The following is a 25,846-nucleotide window of genomic DNA, read 5'->3' on the forward strand; positions in this document are numbered from 1 at the left end:
AGTTCATCGCGTGTTAACGTGAGAGGTAATAGGGACATTTATTTATGACGGATCGTCGGTTGGCAGCGCTGAGACGTGTCAACCCGGAACCAGGCTGCCATTTTCTTTTTCGTATTATTCCCGTTGTTAGCGCACGTGGAAGTGACTAAAAGGTAAATAACTTGTCGGCCTAATTAGAAAATCAATTGCAGTTGTAATCAATAACAATTCTTGTCGAAATTGAATGATGTTTGAGGGTCATGGTGCCCTTTAAGTAAAAATTCGCTACCTAACCTATAATTTTCAGGAGGCATCATGGTAGCCCAAAAGAAACAGAAAAAAGCCATCGAGAGCATAAACAGCCGTTTGGCGCTGGTAATGAAGTCCGGCAAGTTTTGTTTAGGCTACAAACAGACTCTAAAGGTGAGCGTTTGTGTGACCAAATTATCAAAAATAACTCGCATATTGTAGACTCTCAGACAAGGTAAAGCCAAACTGATCATCATCGCCAATAACACCCCCCCGTTGAGGAAATCCGAAATTGAATATTACGCGATGTTGGCCAAAACTGGAGTCCACCACTATACTGGAAACAATGTCGAGTTGGGTACAGCTTGCGGCAAGTATTTCAGGGTGTGCGCCATGTCTATCACTGATCCAGGCGATTCAGACATCATCAGGTCCATGCCGGCGGGCGATGGAGCCCCGCAATAATTTATAATTAGGTTTTGATGATTTATTAAACAACAATTAATAAAGTTTTTTTTATTTTATCACGATAAAAATATGTCCTCTGAGTGTCTCCCAGTCTGCTTCTTTTCCAACTGTTCCCTCAAGTACTTCAATCCTGCCTCGATTGAATCGCTCATGTTGCCAACTTGCGGCTCTTTCTTGGAACGTTTGGTGTCACTGGGGCCATAATAGTCGTAAGTTGGGGGTGGTGCTACTTCTACTCCTCCGCTCGCTACGCGATAATCCGCCAATAGGGTATCACCTTCCTCGTCGCTCAATTCGTTTACGATGGGTACAGGTTTAGCTTTGGGCTTGTCATCCTTTTTGGTGGTCTTTGTAGTGAAATGTAGTGACCTCTCAGATTCATCGATTTCCCGTTTGCTCGTACTCCTATATTCTCGTTTGTACGCCGACGGCGGTGCGAATTCTGAAGGGCGTTCTTTTCGCTTTTTGTCCACCCATTCCTTTTGGGAGTACTCATAGTGTTCTTTGACGCCTTCTTTACCCACATCCCACGGCCGCACGTGCTTCTTGCGCTTCTCCTCCAGTTTCTTTTCCGCCTCATCGACTTCTTTCGGCTTTTCTTGTGGTTGTTCCGGAGGCGGCGGCGCTTCCGGTTCGTCTTCGAGAGGCGGCAAGCCCATACGTTCTCTTTTTCTGTTTTGGGCAGCTCTCACTCGCGCTGCAAGTTGCTTCTCTCTCATAGCTTTCAACTCTTGAGATTTCTTCTGTTGTTGTGTTGTCTCTTGGCGAAGCTTCTTCAAAGCTTCCTGTTGTTTGGCTCTCACGTCCTCATCCTTGGAGAAGCCGTAGTAACCGACACCGTGCGTGCGGGCCTCTATAACAAACAATAATTTAATGCTTAATATACACAAATCAGTGAATCATTACCGTTGAATAAAATATCTTGGTAATGTATATTTGATTTATTTCGAAGTTCCTCTTCTTCCTTCTCCCACTGTCGTCGCAACATTTCTCTTCGCATGTCGCTCGAAAGCAACTCATTCTCTTCCGATAATTCTGGCTCAGGCGACTTGCGTTCAGGTTCTGGCGATGGTGGCGGTTCAGGACTTCTGCTCCTGCTCTTGCCGCGGTTTCTACGTTTCGAGTCTACAATCTGTTCCAAATCCTTATCTTTTGATTTTAAGTAATGTAAATCTTTTCTGAGACAAGTGCGTGTACGCCCCAAACAATCGACATACTCTACCCTAAAAGCAATGTATTAGTTTTTATTTGACAAATGGCGTAATTCTGATACCATTCTTCATCTGGATTTTTAGGTGGGTCATAGTTACTGTGACTTATTTCTTCTTCACTGTCTGGATATCTGTCAACATCATCTTCAGAATCTTCCGGTGGTAGATCAGGTACTCGCGACTTCCTATCAAATCTGACCAAATATCGTTGATAATATTCTGCTTGTGCTTCTGTTAGTTTAGCAGTGCCGTTTGAAAGTTTATCGTAGAGCTTTGACTTAGCCTCTAACGTTTCCCTATAGAGTTACATTATTACTACAATGAAAGTAAGTTATTCAGCACTTACCTTGACTTCTTCAACAAGTTCTCCTCCTCCTCGCTAAGGTCTTGTGTCTGTCGTTGTTCTATACCTTTATTCTTTAAATCTAAAGGCGAGTTTTTCTTCAAATTCCTGATTTTTATCTCGTTTTCCGATTTTGCTTTGCCCAACTCTTGCTGTTTTCTTAAAATTTCAGCTTTTAAGCTGAGCAACTGAAAATTGTATACTTATTTTAAAACAGAACGAGCAACAGAGTAAAATACTTACAGATGACTTACTTATTTCGTATGTACTCATTTTCAACAATAAGCTTTTAAAACATAAAAACACACTTGAATGTCATATCCAATTGCCTATAAATTATACTCTCAACAATCAATAAATGTTAAAATTGTGAACTGACATACTACCTGTCAAACGTATGTCAATGTGGTTGTAACCATGTGACTGTTGTTGGCAGTGTTGCCAGATGATATTTTTAGATATCCCTAGACTGAATTAAAAATCCCTAGAAATCCCTAGATGACCTTGACCAAAAAAAAAAAAGATGTCTGCTATAGTGCATTCATTTTAAATTTTGGGTTTTGTAATAAAATTTGCATGCTTTGACGCTTGTCCGAAACTCAGTGAATCTAAAACTGTGTTCAATATAGTGTTGGGAGTGGTATAATTGACCGTTGTTAATTAACGTTAATTAACCATAATTGACGGTTAATTATCATAATAGAAAAAGTGTTAATTAACAGTGTTAATTAACCATGTTAATTAACAAAAATTGGTTAATTGTCCATGGATATATCTGTTAATTATCCTGATTCATTCAAAGTAAACTCAAGTTGCAAAAAACTACGGATGAAAAATTAGGTTGGCATTAGCTGTCATCGTGTTTAATAACTTTGACGAATCAATTTTGCTAGCATTGCTGTAATTTAAATCTATTTATGCTGTACCTAACCTCAAATAAATAATTACTAAAATGTTATTAAAAAAATTCGCTATAAAATTCACACAAACGAAATTTCTATTGCATAGTTGCAAAAAACCTGTTTGCTTTTGCAACAGCACTTTCATGGCATTAGTCATTTGAAATTACTATAAAACTGTACTTTTATGGAAAATATTCAATCCAAACTATGATTTTCTGGTCCCTTTGTGCCTTTATTTGGTTCAAAAATATTGAAAAAATGCAGTTGCAAATGACAAGTTTTTTGCAACTTGAGTCAACTATAAGTTTTGTCAAATCGGGTCATATTTGACCATAAATAACAAGATAATTAACCGGTTAATTAACATCATTCATAATTAACATGTTAATTTACAATACTAGTTCAATATATTCGGGTCCAAAATTAAAGAATGGTGGGATCGAGATCAACTTTTAGAAGACCAAGTGAAACCATTAACATTTGTTGCCAATACTGGTGAATCATCTATAGTGATTTTTAGTGAATTCCCTCTACGAGTGAATTTGATTCAGATGACGATTAATTTTTTATTTGTTTACGTATTTTATTATTTATTTTTTACTTACTTTAAAAGATACATGTAATGGCATGGCCAACTGTATCGATATACACTAGACGTGTATACATGGCCGTTTCATTTTGCAATTTTTCCATAAGAGAAAAATTCCGATGAAACAATTGAAATTTCCCGTAAAGTAGCGACGCCATACGAATATAATTTTAACCAATCTACAATCTACGACTACGTCAACTTGTCAAATTTATATTCTTGGTTAGGTAACGGTTAGTTGTCGTATGTTGTTTGTCTGTTAATTTGCTTGTCACTCGAAATTAATAAGTTAAAATGAACACAACGAAACTAAACACGACAATCATAAACTGAACAATAAATGTTATAATTTACACTGAGCACAGGAAGGTAAGAAAATACTTCCAAAATCTGACGTTAGTGACGTTCAATTTGACAATTTCAAATTAAAAAAAATGATTATGAAAGGGTCCAACAGATGTCGCTACTTTACGGTAGTTCACGGTTTGCTTTCTAAGAACACTTTTATTTTGAAATTGAAACGGCCATGTATACACGTCTAGCAGTGGCGGCTCGTGCCTTGATTAGTAAGGTAGGCGACAAAATATTATAAAATCTAGGTATAAACTAAGTACTTATAATCTATTGGTGATAAATAGAGAACGGAATAAGATGTATTTTCTTTCGTTGCTTTTTTGACTTATTTTTCCGGCAAGGTAAATTTCCACACCACCCTAAGTTTGGGGTATTACCGCGGCGCGTTAACATTTTTTTTAGTGAGTGATTCGCCAATAGCCCTATTCTCACTTAATAACTAAAATAAATTCTTGAAAACTTAAAATTATTTAAAAATTCTATTAAACAAAATACTTATACGAATAAAAAACAGTAAATAAAATAATAAAAAATAAAATAATAACAAATCTCCTGTTTAAAGATGTCAGTCGACAGATTATTTTTTATATATTAAGTTAATGCGCCTATCTTTACTTGTAGAGAAAATTTGAATTATGTCATCATAAAAAGTTTCATTTTTGTAAAGCTCGCAGAGTAGTTCTTTTTCAATTGAAAGTAAAGAAAGTGAAGTGAGTCTATTTTGCGTCATGGAATTTCTGCTGTAACTTTTCATTCTCTTTAGGCAAGAAAAATTTCGCTCAACACTAGCTGTAGTAGCTGGAATCGTAGCGATCAAAACAAATAACTTATAGGCTTCAGAAAATATTTCGATTAGTTCATTTTGAGTAAATGATTGCAATATCTCTACAACCTTTAAATTTTCAAATTGTGTATCGTTATAAATTACACTTAACTCGTTAATTAATTTCTGTTTGTCAAATATAGAGGAGTACTGTGTAAACAAAATATTTATTAAATGATGAGGAAAATTATTTGCAAAACTTTGAAATTTGGAACTATCAGCCAGAGCAAAATATTTTAAGTCTGCCAAGTCTTTGAAACGAACTTCTATTTGCACTATAATATTATCAAGAATTTCAAAATATAGCGCTTTACATACAGTGGTCTGATCCATATTGTTATTGGATACTTTCATTCTTTTAGGTGGGTTCTGTTCTATAACTGATGATAATTTGGACTGTGCTTTTTGATAAAAAACAATAAAATTTTCCTCATTTCTTAATTTTTTAATTTTCATTAAAGCATTTTCGATTTCTTGTTGGCAATAATTTATATCTAAGCATTTACGTTGTAAAATAGAAAAAAGCACATCAGTAATGTTGAAAATTTCATTATAGACACCGGTAAGAAAAGCAAATTCAAAATTTTGAAAATGTTTTAAATAGCCTCGGGCACCATTTATTGATTCTGCTCCAGAACTTTGATCATCAATTATTCGTGAAAATACGCTTATTAAATTATTCCACTCTGAATCAACGATATGTATTATTTTTGACCTTGAAGCCCACCGAGTTTCACAACTTTTCGGAATTCTCTTTCCAATAACTGAATCCAAAACAAATGTTCGTTTAGCAGACTGGTTGAAGAAGGCAGGAATAGATGTTAAGGTGGCGAAAAATATACGACAATTTCGAATGCATTTTGAACCGTTCTGCAATACTAAATTCAAACGATGAGCACAGCAATGAGTAAAAAGTGCTTTCGGAGCATCACCTTTAATTTTCATTTGTAACCCGTTCAAAGATCCAGCCATAACACTTGCCCCATTGTAACACTGGGCCACCAATTTGCTCTTAAATTCATATGGCGCCAAAACATTTGTAATAAGAGTATATAGAGCATCGGCAGTTCTGTCTTCACTGACATCAAAAAATCCTAAAAACCTCTCCTTTATTTGACTTAGTTTGTTCACAAACCGTATGGAGATTTTTCGAGAATATCCGTTGTATCATCCGCTTGAATAGCAAAAAACATAGCAGATGTTATTTCCTCGCGTATTTTAATTCTAACAAAATCAGCAACACATTCTATCAAATCGTTCTGAATAGTCTTTGATAACCCAGTGAAAACACCCCCAATTTTTTTAATGTGTGCTTGAATTTCAGTCACGTTTAATTAGAAGATTGAATATTTCTTTAAAATTGCCAGTGTTGAACGAATTATTGGATTCATCTCGACCGCGAAATGCAAGTTCTTGCTTTGCCAAAGTAACGGTTACGTCAATCAAATATGTCAACAAAATTCGATTTTTCCTTACCTCTTCATTATATAATTTAATAGATAAAGCACCATGCGCTTCTAATGCATCCCCAATTGTGGGAGCATTTTTTTCGAGGCGTTTTAAACTTAAACAGTTCTGCAAATGGTCTTTAGATGCCTCGTGTTTTTTACAGCAGCCGATAAATTTTTTAAATCTGAATATCCTCGCGAAACCCAAATATTCTGTCTCAAATTTGTCAAAAGTAAACATGGCCAACAAAATAACTTATTTTTAAAAATGCTGGCACATAACCACTTATGGCTTGTATACCACGTATATTTAAATGACCGCGAAAATGATTGACCATGTTTTTTATCACTAGATAAAATTGAAATGTTTGGCACGGGACGGCCCAATGAAACAATTTCAAAACGTTCCTCATTCCGGCGCTGCGAAAAAGGTTTTTCCATAAGGCTGCAGACAATATCGTGTGGTACATCCATCTCTAATAAAACTTTAACTTATCCAAGGATAGAAAAAAATACCTATTACCCTCCTGCCTCCTGAATTCCTGCCTTGCACCCACTCACTTAACTACACAACGAAGTCAAAACAATGGGCATTTCCTTAGCGACACTGGACTGAACACCAATCCCCCTACCTCACGCCCCGCGAATAGGGAAAAAATCATTCGTCGCTCCGATAAATCCTAAAGGCAGCCGAAGCTCGTGCCTGCTTGAGTCGAATAATATGCGAAATTTAACGCAGAAGCGAGACATTTTTCTATATGGATAGGGTAGAGCGAGCGAGATAATGCGCTATGGTTGACTCGTTTTTCAGGCGTAAATTAAATGTCGCCTGGGTTCTCGTTCTGGATTGTGGAATTATAATTATGGTAGGTGTAGATTTTTTTATTCCGACGCATATCTTTCCTATGCTTAATAGAGTAAAAAGACTTGAATAAATATATATTGATATATTTTTTAAATATATGTAATTACCCATAAAAAAATTTAATTTGATTCGGACGGCGGGTAGGCGGCGCCTACCTTGCCTACCCTGGCGAGCCGCCACTGACGTCTAGTGTATTTGGATACAGTTGGTCATGGTAATGGATACTTTACCAATTACTCTTATTTCTTTATTAAGTAATCTTATTTGTCAAATACATTATTTAAAATCAACAATCTCTTTACATTTTTTTGGTCACTGATCACAAAATGTGTTTTAAATTTTTTTTTCTTGTGGATATTTTAACGTCTCTTTCTTCTGCTCATCGATAAGATGGTGAAAGTACGACGTGGTTTTATATGAACAGCGGGATTCCTACTTTACGGTACCGATACAATGAAAATTTGCCGCTTTCGTAATTTATGGTGTTTTGAGTTTACAACTTTACCCAACGTTTAAAATAAATGCCCTATATCAGCTGTGAACTTTGTGTCATGTTACTGATGTTTTATGTTATACTTTTGTTGCAAATTTTTCTCAAAATGCTGATTTATAGTCTGTACCTGATACGTGTGCTTGTACCACAGTAGATTTACTCATTCAGTAGGGACAGCTAGGGTCGGCACCTTTGATGTTTCGTCAGTCAAAATTTTTAAGAACATGGCGGTATTGGCGGTCCTTGCTAGAAAATGCCATAGATGGCAGCATCATCGTTCGCGGCAATTTCGGTGATTTTTCAAAAACACGTATATACCATTCACGATGTTTTGGCATAAGGGGAGGCTATGATTTCATTTTTTAACGTTGGATACATGTTTGATTTCTGTCATCTCTGCTGTCACTAAAGTGCCTGACATGCAGACCTATCAAAATGAACGTAACATGTTGCCGAATTTACCGTAATCATAATTAAGCGACTTGTAAGACGTATTGATGGTGTTTGTATTAGACTGCAGAACATATTTTCAGTAAGTTACAATGAAGTCAAGTTTTTTTTGTGTATAAATTGAATCGTAGGTGAGTACAAGAAAAAAATGTAACACGGATAGTGAAGGAAGAAACAACGACCCAATTGAAATGGCACGGGGGTTTTGTAAGACCTATTATAACTTCGCGACAGAGTTGTGAATTTATGGCTTGAGTCTATTTTGAAATGTACTCCTGAAATTTGCCAATATTTTTGTAGATATTGTGAAGAACTTATTTCGGAAGATTGGGCAAAATTAATGTGAAATCTTTCATTTGAAAACGTTTTTCCTTTAATAATTTCATTAGGAGAATCTGACTCGGAATTTGATTGGGATTTTAAAGCAGGTAATGATGATTCAGAATTTTCTAATGAAGTTATGGAAGTTGAATAGTTTTGTTCTTTTTTGTCATAGACGATGGGTGTGTAAATATTTTGCAGAAAGATTCGAATAAAGTAAGGCTTAATAAGTAGGTACAAGATTTTATACCATCTAGTTCTAGGAATGTTTTGGTTAAAATGAAAAATTCATTGAGAAGTTACTAACTGGTTCGTTAAGACACTGTATAGGTGGGTTATCTAAGTGGTGCATAAATTAACAGGAGCCACTTCGTCGTTCGGTCCCGGTCCCTACTATTCTGTAGTTTCTTCAAGTCAGTTTCCTGTTTTGTTAAATTGGATTAAAAATGTGTGAGTATTGTTATATTGCAAACTAGTAAAACTGACAACAATGCACTAGACAATGACGCAGTTTATAACCTCAAACTTAGAAAAACATAACCTAATTCAATAGACATCTTTACTGCCAACTTAAATGCACTTTTTCCATGGCCTCCCCTTATGCCAAAACATCGTGAATGGCATATATTTACATACATTTATTTTGATAGATATAATGATAATACAAACCTTCTTTTAAGTAAACAAAATTGTAATTTAGACCGCATTAAATAAATAATTAAAAAATTAGTTTGCTATATTAAATAGGTAATTAGTATGTAATAAGATGGGTTGGTAAGTAGGTACAAAAAAAATCATCAGAAAGTAAATACTTAAATAATTTATTATTAGCTATGTGCTCCAAGTACAAGTACAAGTTAAATTATTATACAAAATAAGGAAAATATATCAGGTGTACATATCAAAAGCTATCAATAATATACACTCTTATTTTCTGTTTAAAATTTAATAAACCATTACATGCCTAAAAGGGCCAGTTTACAAAAACGAAATTCAGTTAATCGTAATCAAATGCGAGGTTAACTGAACATGTGCCTAGATTGAACAAATCGAAGTTTCGGATTCATGGGTTAATCGCGCATTAAAATTCAATTCGAATTAAATCTTTAATTCTCTTTCTATAAACTGGCCCTTAATATCTAGTGGTAACTGATTAAACAACATATACAGGTGCGTCCTAAAAAACGCCGCAAGCCATATCTCCGTTATTTATCGCTCGATTTAAATAAAACAAAAACTGGAGTAAATCACTTTAAAATACTACAGTGTGGAATAAAATGATTTACATCTAGTTACCTTTGCATTACCCTTGTAAAAATACGAAATGCCGCTCTACAAAAAAAAGAAAGCCTAACCTCAAAATATTCCAAAATTCCAAATGTGATACTGCGAAGGGATGATATGAATGCAAAGTAGAGATTGAAATTACAAAAGCAAGTCACAGCTAGTGTTGAAAGTGGCCACCAACGTTTGTTAATTCAATTTAGTAAATTGTAACAATTATTGTCAATTCGATTGATGACATTTATTGACAGAACTAATAGTTCGGCACTTCAAAAAAAAAAAAAGTAGAGCGGTACAGGAAACATGTGCAAAAATTCCAAAGGTACCTAACTAGATGTAAATCATTTTATTCCACACTGTATAAGCACAACATAGACAAGACAAAGACAAGATTTAACATACACATAAACTAGTAAACAAACAAAATAACAGTAAATTCATGTCAACGGCGCTTTCGAATTCGACTCGTGCAAGCAGTTGTCAAATTCATTTTTTTGAATGAATTAGAATTTTTAATAACTGCCTAGCAACTTAAAAATTTTCTGGTTCAAACCTTTTCATCCACAAAAAAACACTCTTTTCATGCACTTAATATAAAATAGTTATTTTTATATTAAGTGCGCGAAGAGAGTGTTTTTTGTGCATGAAAAGGTCTTTTACGCCGAGAGGAAGGTCGAGGCAGTATAAGCCTCGCGCACGAAATATAAACAGTATTTTTTCTATAATTGATTGAAAAAATTGAAATTAAAAATTCAAATTTTTGAAGGAACTCTGAAGTTTCAATGCAGTGACCATGTTGCTAGGTAACTAATAAAAAACAGTGCGTGAAATGAAAAACAGAAATAGTCGTATGCGTGAAATTGCATTTCACACACTGTTTTGTATGGTTTCTATGGTTTCGATCTTACTAACAATGCAAAAAAAAATACGCCTTAGAAAATGACCCACTTCAGGCACAGATAACTATGCGTGAATTTCAATTTTTTTGAATCAATTATAGAAAATAGTTATTTATGATGTAAGTGTTAAAAGTGAGATTTTATTTTGTTAAGTGTGTAAATAAAATCACTTTTAACACGTCCATCATACATCTATTTTTTATACAACTGGTTTGCATTGCATTAAAAAACGCAGTCGTATTTTTGATGTTTATTTTAATTTCTGCGGCAAAAATCAGGTAGTTAGTCTTGTATTGACATTTGTTTATTAGAAACGTCAAAAAAGTTTTCATTACGTTTTGTAAAACACTTTCAATTCCACATTATTGCATTCGTAAACATGGAATGCAAAGAAAACGATGTTAACGATGCCGATATCGACGACATATTTCCCGCAGATATTGAAAAAGTGGCAAATAGAGCCACTTTAACATTTATAAATAAATAAAAAATAACTAGGGTTTAAATTGTTTTTTTTACTAGTGTTAAAAATACTTTTAACGCGGTAAGTTATAAAGAGCAATTTTTAATCAAATAAGCTTCCACTAAAAACGTCACTTTTAATGTCAGTTGTATAAAAATAACTATTTGAATATGTACAGCTGAATTAAAAAAACGGGAAATGTCAAAAAAATGTTAAGTACGTTTTCTTTCATTTTTGTCGTAGTTTGAAAATGGCTTTTAGAAATAGGTTAGAATTATTTGACGGTATGTTAGTTTATAAATTAATAATTCAATGACATTTTAAAAAAATATTTGATAGGTACTGTCAAGTAGACAACTAATTGACAAATATTTAATTTATATATTACTATGCCGGCCAAAAAATTTTGGCCGTCATTGTCTGTCAATTCAAAAAAAAAAAAAAATTGTAATCCTTACTTTATTGTCATCATGATTACCGTCTTGATTATGAACGTTATTTTTTGGGTGGTAAATTTCAAAACTCAAAATTATTTTGTCATTTCTACTACACAGAACGTTTACCTCAGGTTATCTATGTACGATTGCTCTAATTTTGTTTATTCATGTCGGATTTTTGGAATATCTGAGTCAGCTTCAAACAGTTTATATTGATGATTGATTTTTCTGTGTATAAAATCCATATTGCACATATCAAAATAAGGAGTTACAGTCATTGATTAATTCGCTCTAAAGTATTGTGGTAAACGAGATGGTTCCGCAATGTCTTGCATACAGTCAACAAAAATTAACACAAGCAGTGCAAAAATCAATTATCATTCCAATATAGGATTGAAATCTTCTTAAAGATTAAATTCAGCCCATTTAGGTATACGAAATGTTTACAAACTATTTGCTATATATGTACTTAGGAAACAAAATGATGCGATAATTGTTGTGCGGTGTGTAATATACCTTTTTGAATTTCAACTACCAATGTGTTTACCTAAATCCAGAATTTTTAAATTTTTAAAAAGAGATTGCGGTACTATTCCCGTTGCTGAAATTATAAGTGGTAAAATCGATTTTTTTTCTAAACACCAAAGATTTCTCATAGCAACGGAGAGCTCTAAATATTTATTAAGGCAGTACCTAATTCATTTGTGGTATGAGTGCTATTATATACATATATATTTATAAATTAAACAATCAAACATTGGAAGGTAATGATTAGAGAGCGGATTTATATGCACAAAAAAATAAAAATTAAGCGCTTAAATAAGCATAACATACTGAATAAAAAAGTTTTATTTTAAACAAAAAAGCATTAAAAAGCATAAAAACAAGATAATAAAACACAATTCCTAAAAATGAAAATATAACATTTTTGTATTGCTTATACAACAAAAAACAACTCCTTATGGTTAGAAAACACTACTTGAACTTCAATCTTCTTCTTTGAAACAATGAATGATAAGGAGTTGTTCTAAATGATTAATTGTAAGATTTCTTCGTCGATCATTCAATATATTTTTAAAGTTGGAGAAACTGCGCTCCACATCTACACTTGTAGTTGGCGCAAATTTGAATTTGGGGATAATTGTAGAATCGATGTTTAAGTTTTCCACATATTCGCCTTGTAAAACTCGCGCTATGTCACACAAAATACCAAAACCTGTGTTTTTGTTTAAAACATTGTCGAGTTTCTCAGATACGACACGCCCAACTGCTCCTCTCACAGAGTTAGTTTCTTCTTTAAATTTTTGAACCATATTCACTGAGTCAACCAATGGAACACCTTGTTTTTCTAGTTTTGTTATAGTCTCACATACAAATTCATAATTACTTTTTAGAAAAGCTAAATTCTGTCGCAACTCTTTATTTTTGAAAATATCTATGCAGTTTCTTATTGACTGCGACGGAGCGTCGACAAATTCGGTAACTACTTCTTCAAATTGATTAATATATTGACTATAATAAAATGCGGCCTCTAACCAAGTTCCCCATCTGGTCAAAATTGGTTCTGGTGGTAAAGGTATGGTTGGAAATGTTTCCTTAAAATATTGCACTCTTAGTGGGGCTTTAACAAAAATTTTTTTACCATTTGAAATTAACTTATTTACCACAGGAAATTCTAATCGTATAGTTTCAGCTATTCTGTTTAGTCCGTGCGCAACACATGTACAGTGAATTAATTTTTCGTAAAATATTTTTAAGTTTGTTCCAGCTTTAATCATGTATGCAGCGGCATCCGAAATCATTAGCAAAATTTTGTCCGTTGGTACGGCATTTGGAAGAAAAAAAGACGTAAGACTTTCATTAACAAATCTGGTAATCGAATTACTGTTTGTTTTGGACAATTCTTTGCAACTGACAACATATCCTTTAGTAGGAATATCTTCCTTTAAAATACCGAGAATTAAACTTGCCACGTACCTTCCACAACTGTCTGTTGTTTCATCGACTGCAAACCACATGTAGTTACTTCCGATGCGTTGTTTAATTTTGTTACACACTTCTCGAAATACTGGCTCTAAATAATTTTTACGAAGAGTGCTCTCAGCCGGAACGTGTCTATTGCAATGGGTTTGTAGAAACTGTTGAAATGGGCCTTTATCTAACTTTTTGAATGGTATATTGGACTGAACCATCATCCTACATAAGTCGAAGTTAAACTGAAATTGTTCGTTTTGCCGTGATGTGCTTGCAACAGATTCTTGTAGAGTTTGTTGTTTAAATTTTGAAATCTCGAATTTTTTTCTTCGTTCAACATGAGTGTTGCTTTTCATATGTTGAATAACATTATATTTTTTTTCGCTTTGAATCTAAAATAATATTTTCTGAATACTAGAGAATTAGGTAACTACACAAAAAATACTTACGGTTTTAACGCAAACTCGACAAAATATTTTATTATTTTCAATTATAAATTCTGGAAAATTTTTTATCCACTCATCAGGCGTAGATTTTGGTTTTGGCATTTTTGAATTAAATTTTAAATGAAATGAAACAATGACCTGCACTCTAAGAAGGAATACGAGGGAATCGGTAAATATGGAGCAAATAATTCGCCTAGTGTTATCGTGTTAAACCGGTTTTTCGCAACAACAAAGTGAGAGATGAGTTCCTATAAACCTGGCTGCCACCACATTTCATCAACGACAAACGAGAAATTAATTTTTTTCATTTCTTGCGGCAACGGAATGTTTTCCGTGTTAAAACAATAAAAATTCTAATAAGTAAAGAATGAAAAAATACCTATAAATAAGGAAAAAGGCAGTAAATAAGCATATACATTTTAATATGCATAAAACTGCAAAAAAAGCAAAAAAAGCATAACAAAATAGGGCTCAAATGACTCAAAATTTTAAGTCTGTTACACATCTCAAAAAGTATTGAGCTACTTATAACCCCCACAAAAAGCATAAAAACTAGAAATCCGCTCTCTAGTAATGATGTACGAGTATATCTTTGTTTACATTGTATTGCCGTTAATAATAATAATATAGCCTAAGGGAGTCCGTTTCGGCTCAGGGACGTGAGGGTCGCGGGTTCGATTCCGACCCAGGGCGAAATTTAAAATAATTAAAAAAAAAAAAGGCTATATTCTGTCTCGTGATTCGGAAGTCACGTTAAGCCATTGGTCCCGGTCTATTGAGTTGGTCACCATGCCCCTCATAGATTTGTAAACCAGTCCTAGACTGTGTAACAAATTTTTTTATTTTTTTTTTATTTTTTTTTTACAATTGATTTTTTTCTCTGAAAATTTTTTTTTAATTTTTATTTTATGTGAAAATTTATTTACATGAAAATTACGAATGCGACCAAATGATCATCTTTCTACATATTTTTTCCCCTTTTTCATTGGTCACCTTAAAATTTCTATTAACAAATTTCAAACAATAAAATACTCGCATTCTAGAATATAATTTTAATAAATAAGTGTGAGGAAAGTGCTCGCAAGGATGTTTAAGAAGAATCTTCGAATAATGGCTTATAAAATCATCCAAACAATTTTTTTTCAACACAATTTCTTCAAAATTGTTTTTGAATATGTCCTCTAAATGACAAATGTAAAAAAAAAAGTTATTATTTGGCATATATAAATTTCCAAACGTATCCATATTTTTATTTTGATATGCTCTAAAATGGGAATATAAAGTAGTTTCGTCCAAATCCTGGTGCTCATTGGCATACTTTTCACAGATATCACACTTATGAACGGTTAAACATTTTCTGATGAGGTATCCGCAAGTGTACCTTATTGAGTTTTGCTCAACAGCGTGTAACTGGTAATCACAGTCTTTAATTTCAACAATATTTGAAGAAGTATCGCCAGCAGTAGCATCATTATATCTATTAACTTTGTTAATTTCTACATTAAGAATTTTTTCCAAATCTTGAGCGCAGTTTTCGGAACCGGTAGAACAAAAAAGTTTTAAATTAAAAAGTTTTCTGAACGCCCGTTGAAACTGAATCGGAGTGGGATTGATTGAATTTCCCGCTTGCTGGCGAACAGATCCAAAAAAATTTTCCAAAGCATCTTGGCATAACCTTCTGGTGAGTAAAAATTCAAATCCACAAGGTTTTAAGCACTGATACCACAATAGTTATTTATTTAACGAGTTCGTGTGTAATTTTGGCTTTTTTTGGCATGAGTGGACCAGTTTAAAACTCGAGTGAAACGAGAGTTTTAAAGGTCCACGAGTACCAAAAAAGCCCAAATTACACAAGAACGAGTTGAATACAACGTTTTTTTGTTCGACGAGCCCCTTAATGGCTCCAAATCGCTAAAAATCTTTAAAATTAGCTTGACGTTTCGTTTTGACAAGTTGTCAAATTGATTAAAATCCGTTCACACAGGCGAAAATTCTCAAATTCTGACAGTGTCGAACAAAAAATGAATTACTGCCTTAATTGATATTTTCCAACCTCTTATGCACTTAATGCGATTTGTAACATCGATGTTTTTTTTACTAAAAACCTTAACATTATTTAAAAACAGTGACATGTCATTTAAAAAATTAATTTGGTAATCTAGTCCCTTGAATGCCCTGTTGAATTCTTTTGCATCTTTGGTTCTAATAGAATTAAGAATGTCAAAAAGTTTATCAAACCGTTCAATACATTCAATTGTTGCTGTGGCTTCTGGGGGAAGTTCGCCGAGAGCAACATAGGTGGTAATTGCTGCTGCAACCCTAGCACTTAATACATGCGCCGCCAAAAATACTTTCATTTTTTCAGGGTTTGACGGATGTACGTGTGCATCAGTTAACTTAGGAGCTAACCTGTTTAGTGCGGATTTATCTTTGTTGTAAAAATTAACAACATGGGACCACGATGTAGATTTCCCATCAAAATAAAAAATATGTTTCATCAACATATTTCTTGTTGCTTTTAAAAGATGAGGAACGTCAAACATATAAACAACGTCTTCCCCATCTACTGTAAAAAAAGGGCGCTCGGGTGTTACATTTAAAATGTTACTGACACAGATATTACTTGAACCCATATCATTTACCACAACCTTTACAGAAAGGTTAATAGTTTTCAATTTTTGAATACACTCCTCAATGATATTCTGCAGTTCTCTACCTTTACAAGAATTATGTGTGAAATAATAAGCTAGAGGTAGTTTCCAATTACTATAGATACCCTTAATCATTAATACTAAACTGTTCAAAGCAGGCTTAAACGTTTTACCTTTTCCAAGATCTTCAAACCCAGTAACCTCATCATTCCCTATTATGTAAAATAAATGTGACTTAATTGACATTTCATCTAAACAAAGACAGCAATTCTTGTCAATATCTTTCAGACTGTCCACTTTAAATTTTAAGCCTTCAAAAACGTTATCGTTTAAACCAGCATGAAATTGGAAGTTTTGTGTCAATCTGTTGAGAGTCCTTTTTGTAGGAAGAATAAACAAATTCGATAAATTCCTGTATGCCTTAAGACCCATAAAATAAATTTTCAGGCACACTTGAAGAAATTCCTTAGAATATCTTCTCTGTTTAGGAGTCTTTTTATGTAAGTCAGCTTGAAGTTTAACGAAATTCGCACATGAAGTTGGCAAATATATATCACACAGTGATTTAAAATCTTCAAGAGTTGCAGTTGACACAACATTTACTTCTTCAATGCTACTTACACTATTAATTCTCTTTTCAGCATATAAATTTCTTGCTTGTAAGGAACGTATTTTTTGCCTTAATTTGTCCTTGCGAGGTGTATGTGCGCTTAGATCTTTTGATGTTTGTGTGCTGGCTTGTGGGCTGACTGAAGCGTGTTTGTCGAGTTCATCAGATAGTTTACTGGAGACTGATTCTAGCAATGCAGTACCTATAATAGCATTATTTTGTTAATAGTGACACATAGATAACAATCAATAACAAGTTACCTGTTGGAGTATTTGATATAACAGGATATGAATGGTCTATTATTTGTGAAGTTGATGGTTTACTGGAGACTGATTCTAATGGCAATGTAGTACCTATAATAGCTTTATTTTATTAATAGAGACACATAGATAACAATCAATAACAAGTTACCTGTTGGAGTATTTGACATAACACTATATGAATGATCTATTATTTCTGAAGTTGAAGGTTTAAAGTTGGAAGGGCATCTCGTTTCAGCCTGGGTGTTTGTCCAATCCCTTTTGTGAAACATCTATCATGAAAATGTTTACTGCACACTCTATACATAGACGAATACAAATCTGAAGTAAAGTTTTTCAAATATTCGCATTGGCAATAAAAAAATCCATTGTTTACACCTGTTAAAAATCATATAATTATAATAAATTTTTTTTAATGCAATTATCACTTACCGCTCGAGATCTTTCGGAAATCTAAAGAGGCTTATATCTTCCGTATTTGAGTTTGATCTACAAAACTTCACAGCACAAATGTTACTACATTTATCGCGTTTTCGTTTTATTCCACGATTAGGTAAATCCATTTTTTTAAACAAAAAAATGAAAAATAAAAAAATAAAGAAAACTTGAAGTGGCCACTAAGTCAAAGACGCAAAAACACTAATGTACGCTCTTCGAACTCGTCTCACAAACTCTCTGGTTGGGCCGTAAGGGCTGTCCTAACGGATTTCTGCTGTAAAATACATCTGACGTCCCGTTAAACTCCAAGAGGATTTCATCAAAAAAGGTGTTTTTGAATAATAAAAATATTCCGCATAACAAACATTTTGATGGCACCCCTAACATCTGTGATGCAGCCCGCGTTCATTGCACTCAGCCGGAGTTGAGTTTTGAGAGAAAACGCCATATGCATTTAGTTGGTGAACGACAAAGATGGACAATTGGAAAGAGGCAAAAGTGCGCTACGGAGATTTTTCTAATTTTATGCGTCCGTTTTCACCATCGGTTGTTACATGGTTGGTTTGGGGCAAATAGAAAGAAACTTAAGAAACGAAAAGGAATTTTCTTTCTATCAAGATACATGGTTCCAGTACTGATCTCTAAAGGTGTTTTTTTTTTTTAATTTGGCGTCGAAGTTGTTGGAGAGGCGATTGAGTCCGCACCACTCATGTAAAGGCGTAAGATTTAAACAGCTGATCCCTAATCCGTATAGTGCATTCACAATCGACTCTTCAACGCCAACTTCGACGCCAAATTAAAAAAAACACCCGTTGTAATATAGAAATCAGGGCGTGAAGGCGCCAAAAACAGCAGCGCCACGCTACGAGCATCTTGTAAAGGACCGCCGCTGCGAGGACATGCGTATTCGAATTTGGCGATAACCGAAACAGCTCCGTGTCCCTACTGAATGAGTAGATCTACTGTGCTTGTACTATGGCGGACAATAAATTTAGGCCGGCAAATTTCTGATATTTCAAAAAAGTCAATGCAAGCGACCATTTATTGTCATTATGACTGATGTGTTTTGGCGTTTCCTTCGCCCTTTTCGTAACTTACAGATAATGACGCACTACCAGAACTAGTGATGGATAAATGACCGGTCATTTATTTTTGGTCAAAGTTGACCGGTCCTTGATCAGTCAATTACCAGTGATACCGCGCTTCGCGAATTTAGCCCCGATTTTGTAAATATTGTACATAAATGTAAATAAAGAACACGTAGGTTAAGTTAGTTAAGTTAGATAAGTTAGGTTAAGTTTGTAAATATACCGGGTGATCAAAAAGGACTGTTTAAGTTGGCAGTACAATTAAGAAAATTTTATATTTCGGTTATTTATAACACTGCAACCGGGTATGTTTTGTTGGTTTATTTGACAAATATCTGATGTAGGTATAGCATTAACAACGACAAGCCATCAACAACCGAAAGTTACTCCTGTTATACAATTTAAAATACAATTCAGTGTTACCAACTTAAACAGTCCTATTTGATCACCCCGTAGTTAGGTTTCTTTTTTTCTGTTGTGAGCCGGCCGGGGCGAGGTGTTGTCGACGAGGAGACCTGTCCTATAGTACGCGCGCGCCGTAAGGCTGTCTGACTAAGAGTGTACAGGTCCTAGACCTTTTTACTCTGATCGGAAACAATGGTGAGTTGCATAGTTGGCAAAACACTGGTTGTGACCGATGTCAATTTGGTCAACCCACGTTAACTGTAGAAATCGGCACGGCTTTGCGAGATTTACCTACAGGGGACCGTGGGCATGGGTGTTTGACGATTGTACAAGGTCTAGCGTGACTGATTACAACCGTCAATAGGAGTTTTGCCTGTTGACAGTGGCCGGCGTGGCTGATTCAACAAGGCAGTCAGGGGAACTAGGTTCGATAACATACACACTAAGCCTATACTAAAACTTAAATCTAGCTTATTATTAATATATTTACCACTCATTGCCTCTCGCAGCCAGCATGGGGGTGTATCCTTAAACATAGAGTGTGTGCGTGGCACACTGATTAGTGTTTTTTGGCTACCTCTTTGGGAAGGCAATTTTTAACTAGTTTTTTTATAGTGAATTATCGGAGGGAGCTCAAAATCATTATCAGCTTCGGGATGAAGTTGACAAAGTGCTGGACCGCTTCCAGCCCGTTTTTTGCGGTACCTAAAGCGGTGACCGTTTCGTTGAGGGCGGCGCTCAGGCCGTTGAATTTTCCGGTTGATGCGGATGTCGCGGATGACGCGGGATTTGAGGACGTCGCGGCTTGTGCGAACGATTTGCCGGCTTTGTTTGCCGATGAACTGGGCGCGATTTTCGTTGTCGCGGTTTTGTTTTCGGTCCGCTCCGAATCTAGCTTATGTGTTGGTTCCGGAATCGTTTTCGATTTTTGTGGGCGGGGCCTCGATGGCACCGTCTTCGGTTTTGGAAACTTGCAGCAGCCGCGGTAGCTAGCCGTGTGATCTCCTCCGCAATTAGCGCAAATTGCTGGGGTTTCTTTCGTCTTTTCACATAAGTGGGACGCGTGGTCTTTGCCGCATTTCACGCAACGCGGCGCGGCGCAGCAGTTTTTCTGCGAGTGGTGGAACCACTGACAGTTATGGCACTGGCTCACCCAGCCGTTTCTTCGTGGTTTCTCGACGTTCACGGTGAGGTAACACACGGTTTTGAGATCGAAGATTGTTTTCTCCGAGGGGGGAAGCTCCACGAGGACGAGTGGCAGCTCTTTCTTTGAGATGAGACGACGCATTCGGTGTACGGCGATCGGGTGAAAGCCCTGGGCTTGGAGATCTTCGGTGATCTCCTCGACAGAGATTTCTCTGGGTACCGGTTTCAGTACAACACGGATTGATTTCTCGCTCTCTAAAGTGAACGTGTGGAACGGCACACGGTGCTTCTCTAGCAGGCGGGTCGCGGCGCGAAAATGGTCAACTCCCGACAAAGTGACACGGATTCCTTCAGCGCATTGTTTCGCTTTCGTAAACTGGATTCGCGAATTGGACAGGAGTTTCGACACTTCTGTCCATCTTCCCGAGTCGCGGATGATCACCGGCGGAGTTCGGGGCCTCTTTACCGGTTCGGCGGCCCCAGCTTGGGGCTGACGTTGGGGGGATTGCGGCATTTCAGATGATTCTCTCCAGGATGGTCCTGCAGGGGAATCACCACTTACCTGCTCGTCATCATCGGAATTCGGGATCGGGCTGGACCGGTCCTTTCGCTTCCGTTTGATTGGGACTCTTGCGAATCCCTCCTCGTCGGATGGGGTTTCGAGCGCTGGGGGCTCGGGGGAGGGTACTTGCTCCTCGGTCTGGGCCTCCATTACGGTGTCTTCTTCTTCTTCCGCGTTCTGGGGAGTGTGCGTGATTCTCACAATCATATCTGCTTGGGGTTGAGAGACGGTGATCCCGCCTTTTCCAAGCGTGATTTCAATCGCTTGGGCGAGGACGCGAAGTTCCTCCGGTGCGATGCCTTTGAGGTCTGTGATCCACTGCTCCGTGGATTTCTTGGGTTTCTTCTTTTTTCCCATCGCTAGCCTTCGTGACGTATCTCCACGAAAAAAAAAAAATCGAAAAAACGTCACTTTCACACTAACCACCTTTCGTTTTAACTCTCGCGACGATAACTGTATGCGTGCTGAATGTTATGACCTATGACGATGACCTAGTACGCGCGCGCGGCTGTTCCGCAGGCTTTATAGGCACAGGTGTTCTCTCGGCTGCGCCACCAAAGTTTCCGGCCGGACCAATCAGGAGCCGTCCTTGGCGCCTCGGCCCCCAGCCGGGCGCACATAAATAGGGGCTCACATTTTGTCAACGTTACTCCCGTACCGGTCGTAAAAGACGGACGGAGTCATTAAAGACTTGCTCTTCACCGAGACTTTTCTTTTCACCACATCCTGAGGGGTCCCTGCTCTGGCACGATCGACCAGACACCCCTCACACCATCATCAACGCTCCACCGAGGGGTCCCTGCGCTGGCGACATCGACCAGCCACCCCTCGCATCATCCGCCGTCCACCGAGAGGTCCCTGCGCTGGCGGAATCGACCAGCCACCTCTCGGCCGTCACCGTCACCGTAGTCGCCCACGGCACTCGGTGGCACCCCCCTTCATCAACGAGGACTCCGACGTCTGTGGCGCTTCGCCCCCCCCTTGGTGCTTCGCCCCCCTTGGTGCTTCGCCCCCCTGGGGCTCCGCCCCGACGTTCGACTTCGTCCCGTAACACCAGTCATTATTGGTCAAAAAGTAGGAACTAGTTAAACATCACAAGATGATTCTTTTAATGTCAAGGATTATTTTAATACCAAATAATGGTTCTTAATTCCATTTTTTATAAGATTTATTAATCTATAAATTATTGTTCTAAAATTGTGTAAGTGAGGTTAAGTCTGAATTGTTTGAAGTTATACATTGTTTTTTCTTTACATATTTGCTTGAATTTGAACTTTTTGTTAATTTAAAACGCTTTAAAACTTTCAACACAACTGTGTGTGTGTGTATTTTCAGTTTTTTAGTTTCTTTTAAAATATGTACTTAAACATTCGTTTAGAATTAAAAAAAGTAGGTAGTAAGTATTTTATGAAAATAAATAGTATATTATATATTGAGGGAGAGAAATGCATGATTTTTCCTAAGGTGCAGTTTGTAGCCAGAGGGCGAAGCCCGAGGGCTACAAAGCACCGAGGGAAAAATGAGCATTCTCTCCAGAAGTATATATACTATTTTTTTCACGGTAGGGAGTAGAAACAGCACAAAAATCTCAAATTTTAAGAATAAAAAAATGATGACAAATGAGTTGTCATCTTTCGATGAATTTAATGGAATTAGTAGTTGCCTTGACAACACAATTAGATTTTTGTCACAACAGTCAAAAAAAATGAAAACTCCCATTAGATTTTTGTCACAACTGTCAAAAAAAATGAAAACTCCCTAGGGAGCAAATATTTGCAAATATTTGCTCCCTAGGGAGAAAATGCTCTACTTCTGTCACGATGTTGACATCCGAAAAGTTGATTTCTACTCCCGATCGTGAAAAAAATATATTGTATGTCATGTTAAGAAGACACAAAAACGATTGAAAAACAAAAACCACTTCTTCCTAATAGATAAAAAGCTTAATAATCGTTTTCCACAATGATCTTTATTAAAGTTTTAGATGTTTCTTTGTCATAATTTACTTATTTATTGTCATAATCCATTTCTTCATTGTCAGCAGCTACGTAAATGAAATCAGACATTCCAACATAACCTCATCTCATCAGTCAAACAGTCATCATATCCTATAATCTTCAACATTATAAGCGGGAAATTTAAATTTTAAAAATGACTGGTCAAATTCGTCAAATCATTGACAATTATTGACCGGTCAAATGGGTCATTGACTAGGTCAATTACCGGACCTTACAACACTAACCAGAACTGATTTGTAGTACGCACTTCTCTCTGGTGCACGCTTCTTTTCCCAATTTTAATTTTGATTATCGCTGTCACGATGACAAGAATGACAAAAATCGAAAATATAATATATGGGATGCGGTAGTCTTTTCTGATGAAAAGACATTACAGTCTTCTAACATTGGACGACTCCGCGTATATAGACCTGTAGGGACAAGATATAATGAAGAATACGTTCATGCCACCAATCGAAGTGGAAGATTTGCAGTCAGCGTATGGGGATGCATCAGCATTAGGGGCCCAGGAGTTTGTGCAATTGTGGAGGAAAGGCTAAGAGCACCGGTCTATGTTAGAATTCTGAGGGAGATAATGCTTCCCTCAGTCACACATGTGTTTGTTTGGTGAACGAAATTTTATATTTCAAGACGATAACTGTCGTGTCCATAGAGCCAGGGTTGTTAGAGAGTTCTTTGATGAGCAAGGGGTGCGTACTTTACCGTGGTTTTCCAAGTCACCCGACTTAAATCCGATAGAAAATATTTGGGGCCGTATGATCTCAATTATGTATAAAAATGAGTTTCGTTCAAATACTGTCGAACAACTGCAACAAAAAATTGTTGATACTTGGCACGAGATATCACCCGAATATACCAGGGAGTTGGTATCATCAATGTCACGCCGATTACAGATGATCATTGCAAATAATGGTGCAATGACGAAGTATTAGGTTTAGGTTTTTTGTTCGTTAACAACTTGTTTTAAACAAATATGCAATATATAAGTATTCAACTTACCTTTACCTACGTGTTTTTATAAATTGTGTGGATTTAAAAAAGGAATTGAAAACGGATGAAATCCAAAATTCGATTTGATGTTTGTAAGTGTCACACGTGGCATTTTTGTCTTATGTCATCATATCATAGTTAAACTACAGCGTGATCAACCATGGCCTCCTTGATCGAAAGAGACAAAGTATCTTATAAGGCCAGCCGCATTAGCTAGTTTCAGGCCTTTTTCGTGTTTTTAAGAGGGCAGCACTATACACACTATAAGGGGTCTGGAGGGTTGCCTATCTTCAATAATATAACCTCAAATAATTGGCAGCGTAAGGTTAGATTGGTAAGAATCTATAAATTTTGGGATTCTGATATGAGAACGATAAAATCATCATAATTTTTTTTTTTATTACAATAGATAAGCCAGTTATCAAAAATTATTTATTGAACAATAATAATGTAACAATAATCATGATTATGTAATTCTAAATTATTTTCTTAATTAATTTAATTTCATACCTAAGTTTTCTTTTTTTGGTAAGAATGTGTCTTTTTAAAAAATTGTGTCTTCGAATTACAATAATTACTTAGTACCGGAGATACTAATGTACCTATTATTATACTGCAAACAGTGTAATTATGAATTTTACATCGAAAAATGGGGTTGATATAAAGGTATGAAATTAAAATTTGGTCAAAATATAATCGACTTTTTTATGTGTAAGATATGGCAAGATTTCCTGTATAATTTGGACCAAAAATTCTAGTAATTTTATAAATCGTTCGTTTGGATAATTTAAATTTCCCCTGTCTTGATTGTAAATTAATTCTAACAAGGGACTTTTCTTGTTAGGTTACGCATCACATAAAGTCGACAAACATATATCACAATTTACACCTTCTTTCAATTTCAAAATTAAATAGCCACATAGGAAAGCTGTGGCTGCTGATCCTATTTCCACATAATTTTTATTAAATGTTTATCTAAACGCTTGTAATTTTTCTAACTTTTCAATAACGTTGTCGGGTAATACTACGATAATTTCATTAGGCTGAGCACTTAAATTTTGAATTTCTGTTAATTTTGCATTACTACTGTATTCTAGACCAGATTTTAGATTAGATGTATTCATACTATTCATCAATCCATTCTTTAAAATTAGTCGAACTGCATGCTCAGCCTTGGTCTGAAAACTACAAAAATATTACTAAATTAATTTTTGAAAATTCACTTTTAACAAACATTAAATAAGGAAGGAATTGCTCCCTTGCCTAGTCTACGCTGTTTTATTTTTGGTACAAAACTATCAGCAGTAAAATGTTGACTACATATAATAACTGCAGAGTCCGTTATCTGGTCCATGTCTATGAAATAGAGAAGTAAACACTTTTAAATTCATATTACATACCAGTGTTCTCTAGTAAAATATTTTTCCACAATAAATTTAAATTTGCGTCTGCAGGCATAGAATGAAAGGAAACATTATCATCAGGATTACTTGAATTACACGATTTTATGCAGCACTTTCTTACGTATGGCGTTTTGTAAAAATAAATTGACAAATATTTTTGATTTTTCAAAATTAGCCGCCTATCGTAATGTACATGACTGAAAAATAGAGGGAGCTACTATAAGGGATGTCAATGAAAGACATTTAAAAACAGACATTTCTACGATGCGACTGGCCT

The 25,846-nt window shown here is 35.8% G+C and overlaps 2 protein-coding genes and 2 long non-coding RNA genes across 4 annotated transcripts; 2 read left to right on the forward strand and 2 right to left on the reverse strand.

Annotated features, from left to right (window-relative positions):
• Positions 1-10: 10 nt before the first annotated feature.
• Positions 11-752, forward strand: RpL30 (ribosomal protein L30). Its single transcript, XM_069055513.1, has 3 exons — positions 11-152; positions 287-402; positions 451-752. Exons 2-3 carry the CDS (start codon positions 295-297, stop codon positions 691-693), a joined length of 351 nt encoding a protein of 116 aa, XP_068911614.1. The 5' UTR covers positions 11-152; positions 287-294; the 3' UTR covers positions 694-752.
• LOC138136345 (coiled-coil domain-containing protein 174) lies at positions 701-2,652 on the reverse strand. Its single transcript, XM_069055505.1, has 5 exons — positions 2,494-2,652; positions 2,254-2,438; positions 1,970-2,203; positions 1,603-1,919; positions 701-1,549 (listed from the first exon to the last, which is right to left on the reverse strand). Exons 1-5 carry the CDS (start codon positions 2,521-2,523, stop codon positions 753-755), a joined length of 1,563 nt encoding a protein of 520 aa, XP_068911606.1. The 5' UTR covers positions 2,524-2,652; the 3' UTR covers positions 701-752.
• Positions 2,653-8,012: 5,360 nt separating this feature from the next.
• Positions 8,013-9,280, forward strand: LOC138136354 (uncharacterized). The gene is made up of 3 exons (XR_011161265.1): positions 8,013-8,256; positions 8,306-8,602; positions 8,671-9,280. It is a non-coding gene; the product is annotated as an uncharacterized lncRNA (long non-coding RNA).
• Positions 9,281-12,411: 3,131 nt separating this feature from the next.
• Positions 12,412-14,580, reverse strand: LOC138136353 (uncharacterized). Its single transcript, XR_011161264.1, has 2 exons — positions 14,002-14,580; positions 12,412-13,944 (listed from the first exon to the last, which is right to left on the reverse strand). It is a non-coding gene; the product is annotated as an uncharacterized lncRNA (long non-coding RNA).
• Positions 14,581-25,846: the final 11,266 nt, after the last annotated feature.

The sequence above is a fragment of the Tenebrio molitor genome, chromosome 8, assembly GCF_963966145.1.
Source record: "Tenebrio molitor chromosome 8, icTenMoli1.1, whole genome shotgun sequence".
In the NCBI taxonomy this organism is placed as follows: Eukaryota; Metazoa; Arthropoda; class Insecta; order Coleoptera; family Tenebrionidae; genus Tenebrio; species Tenebrio molitor.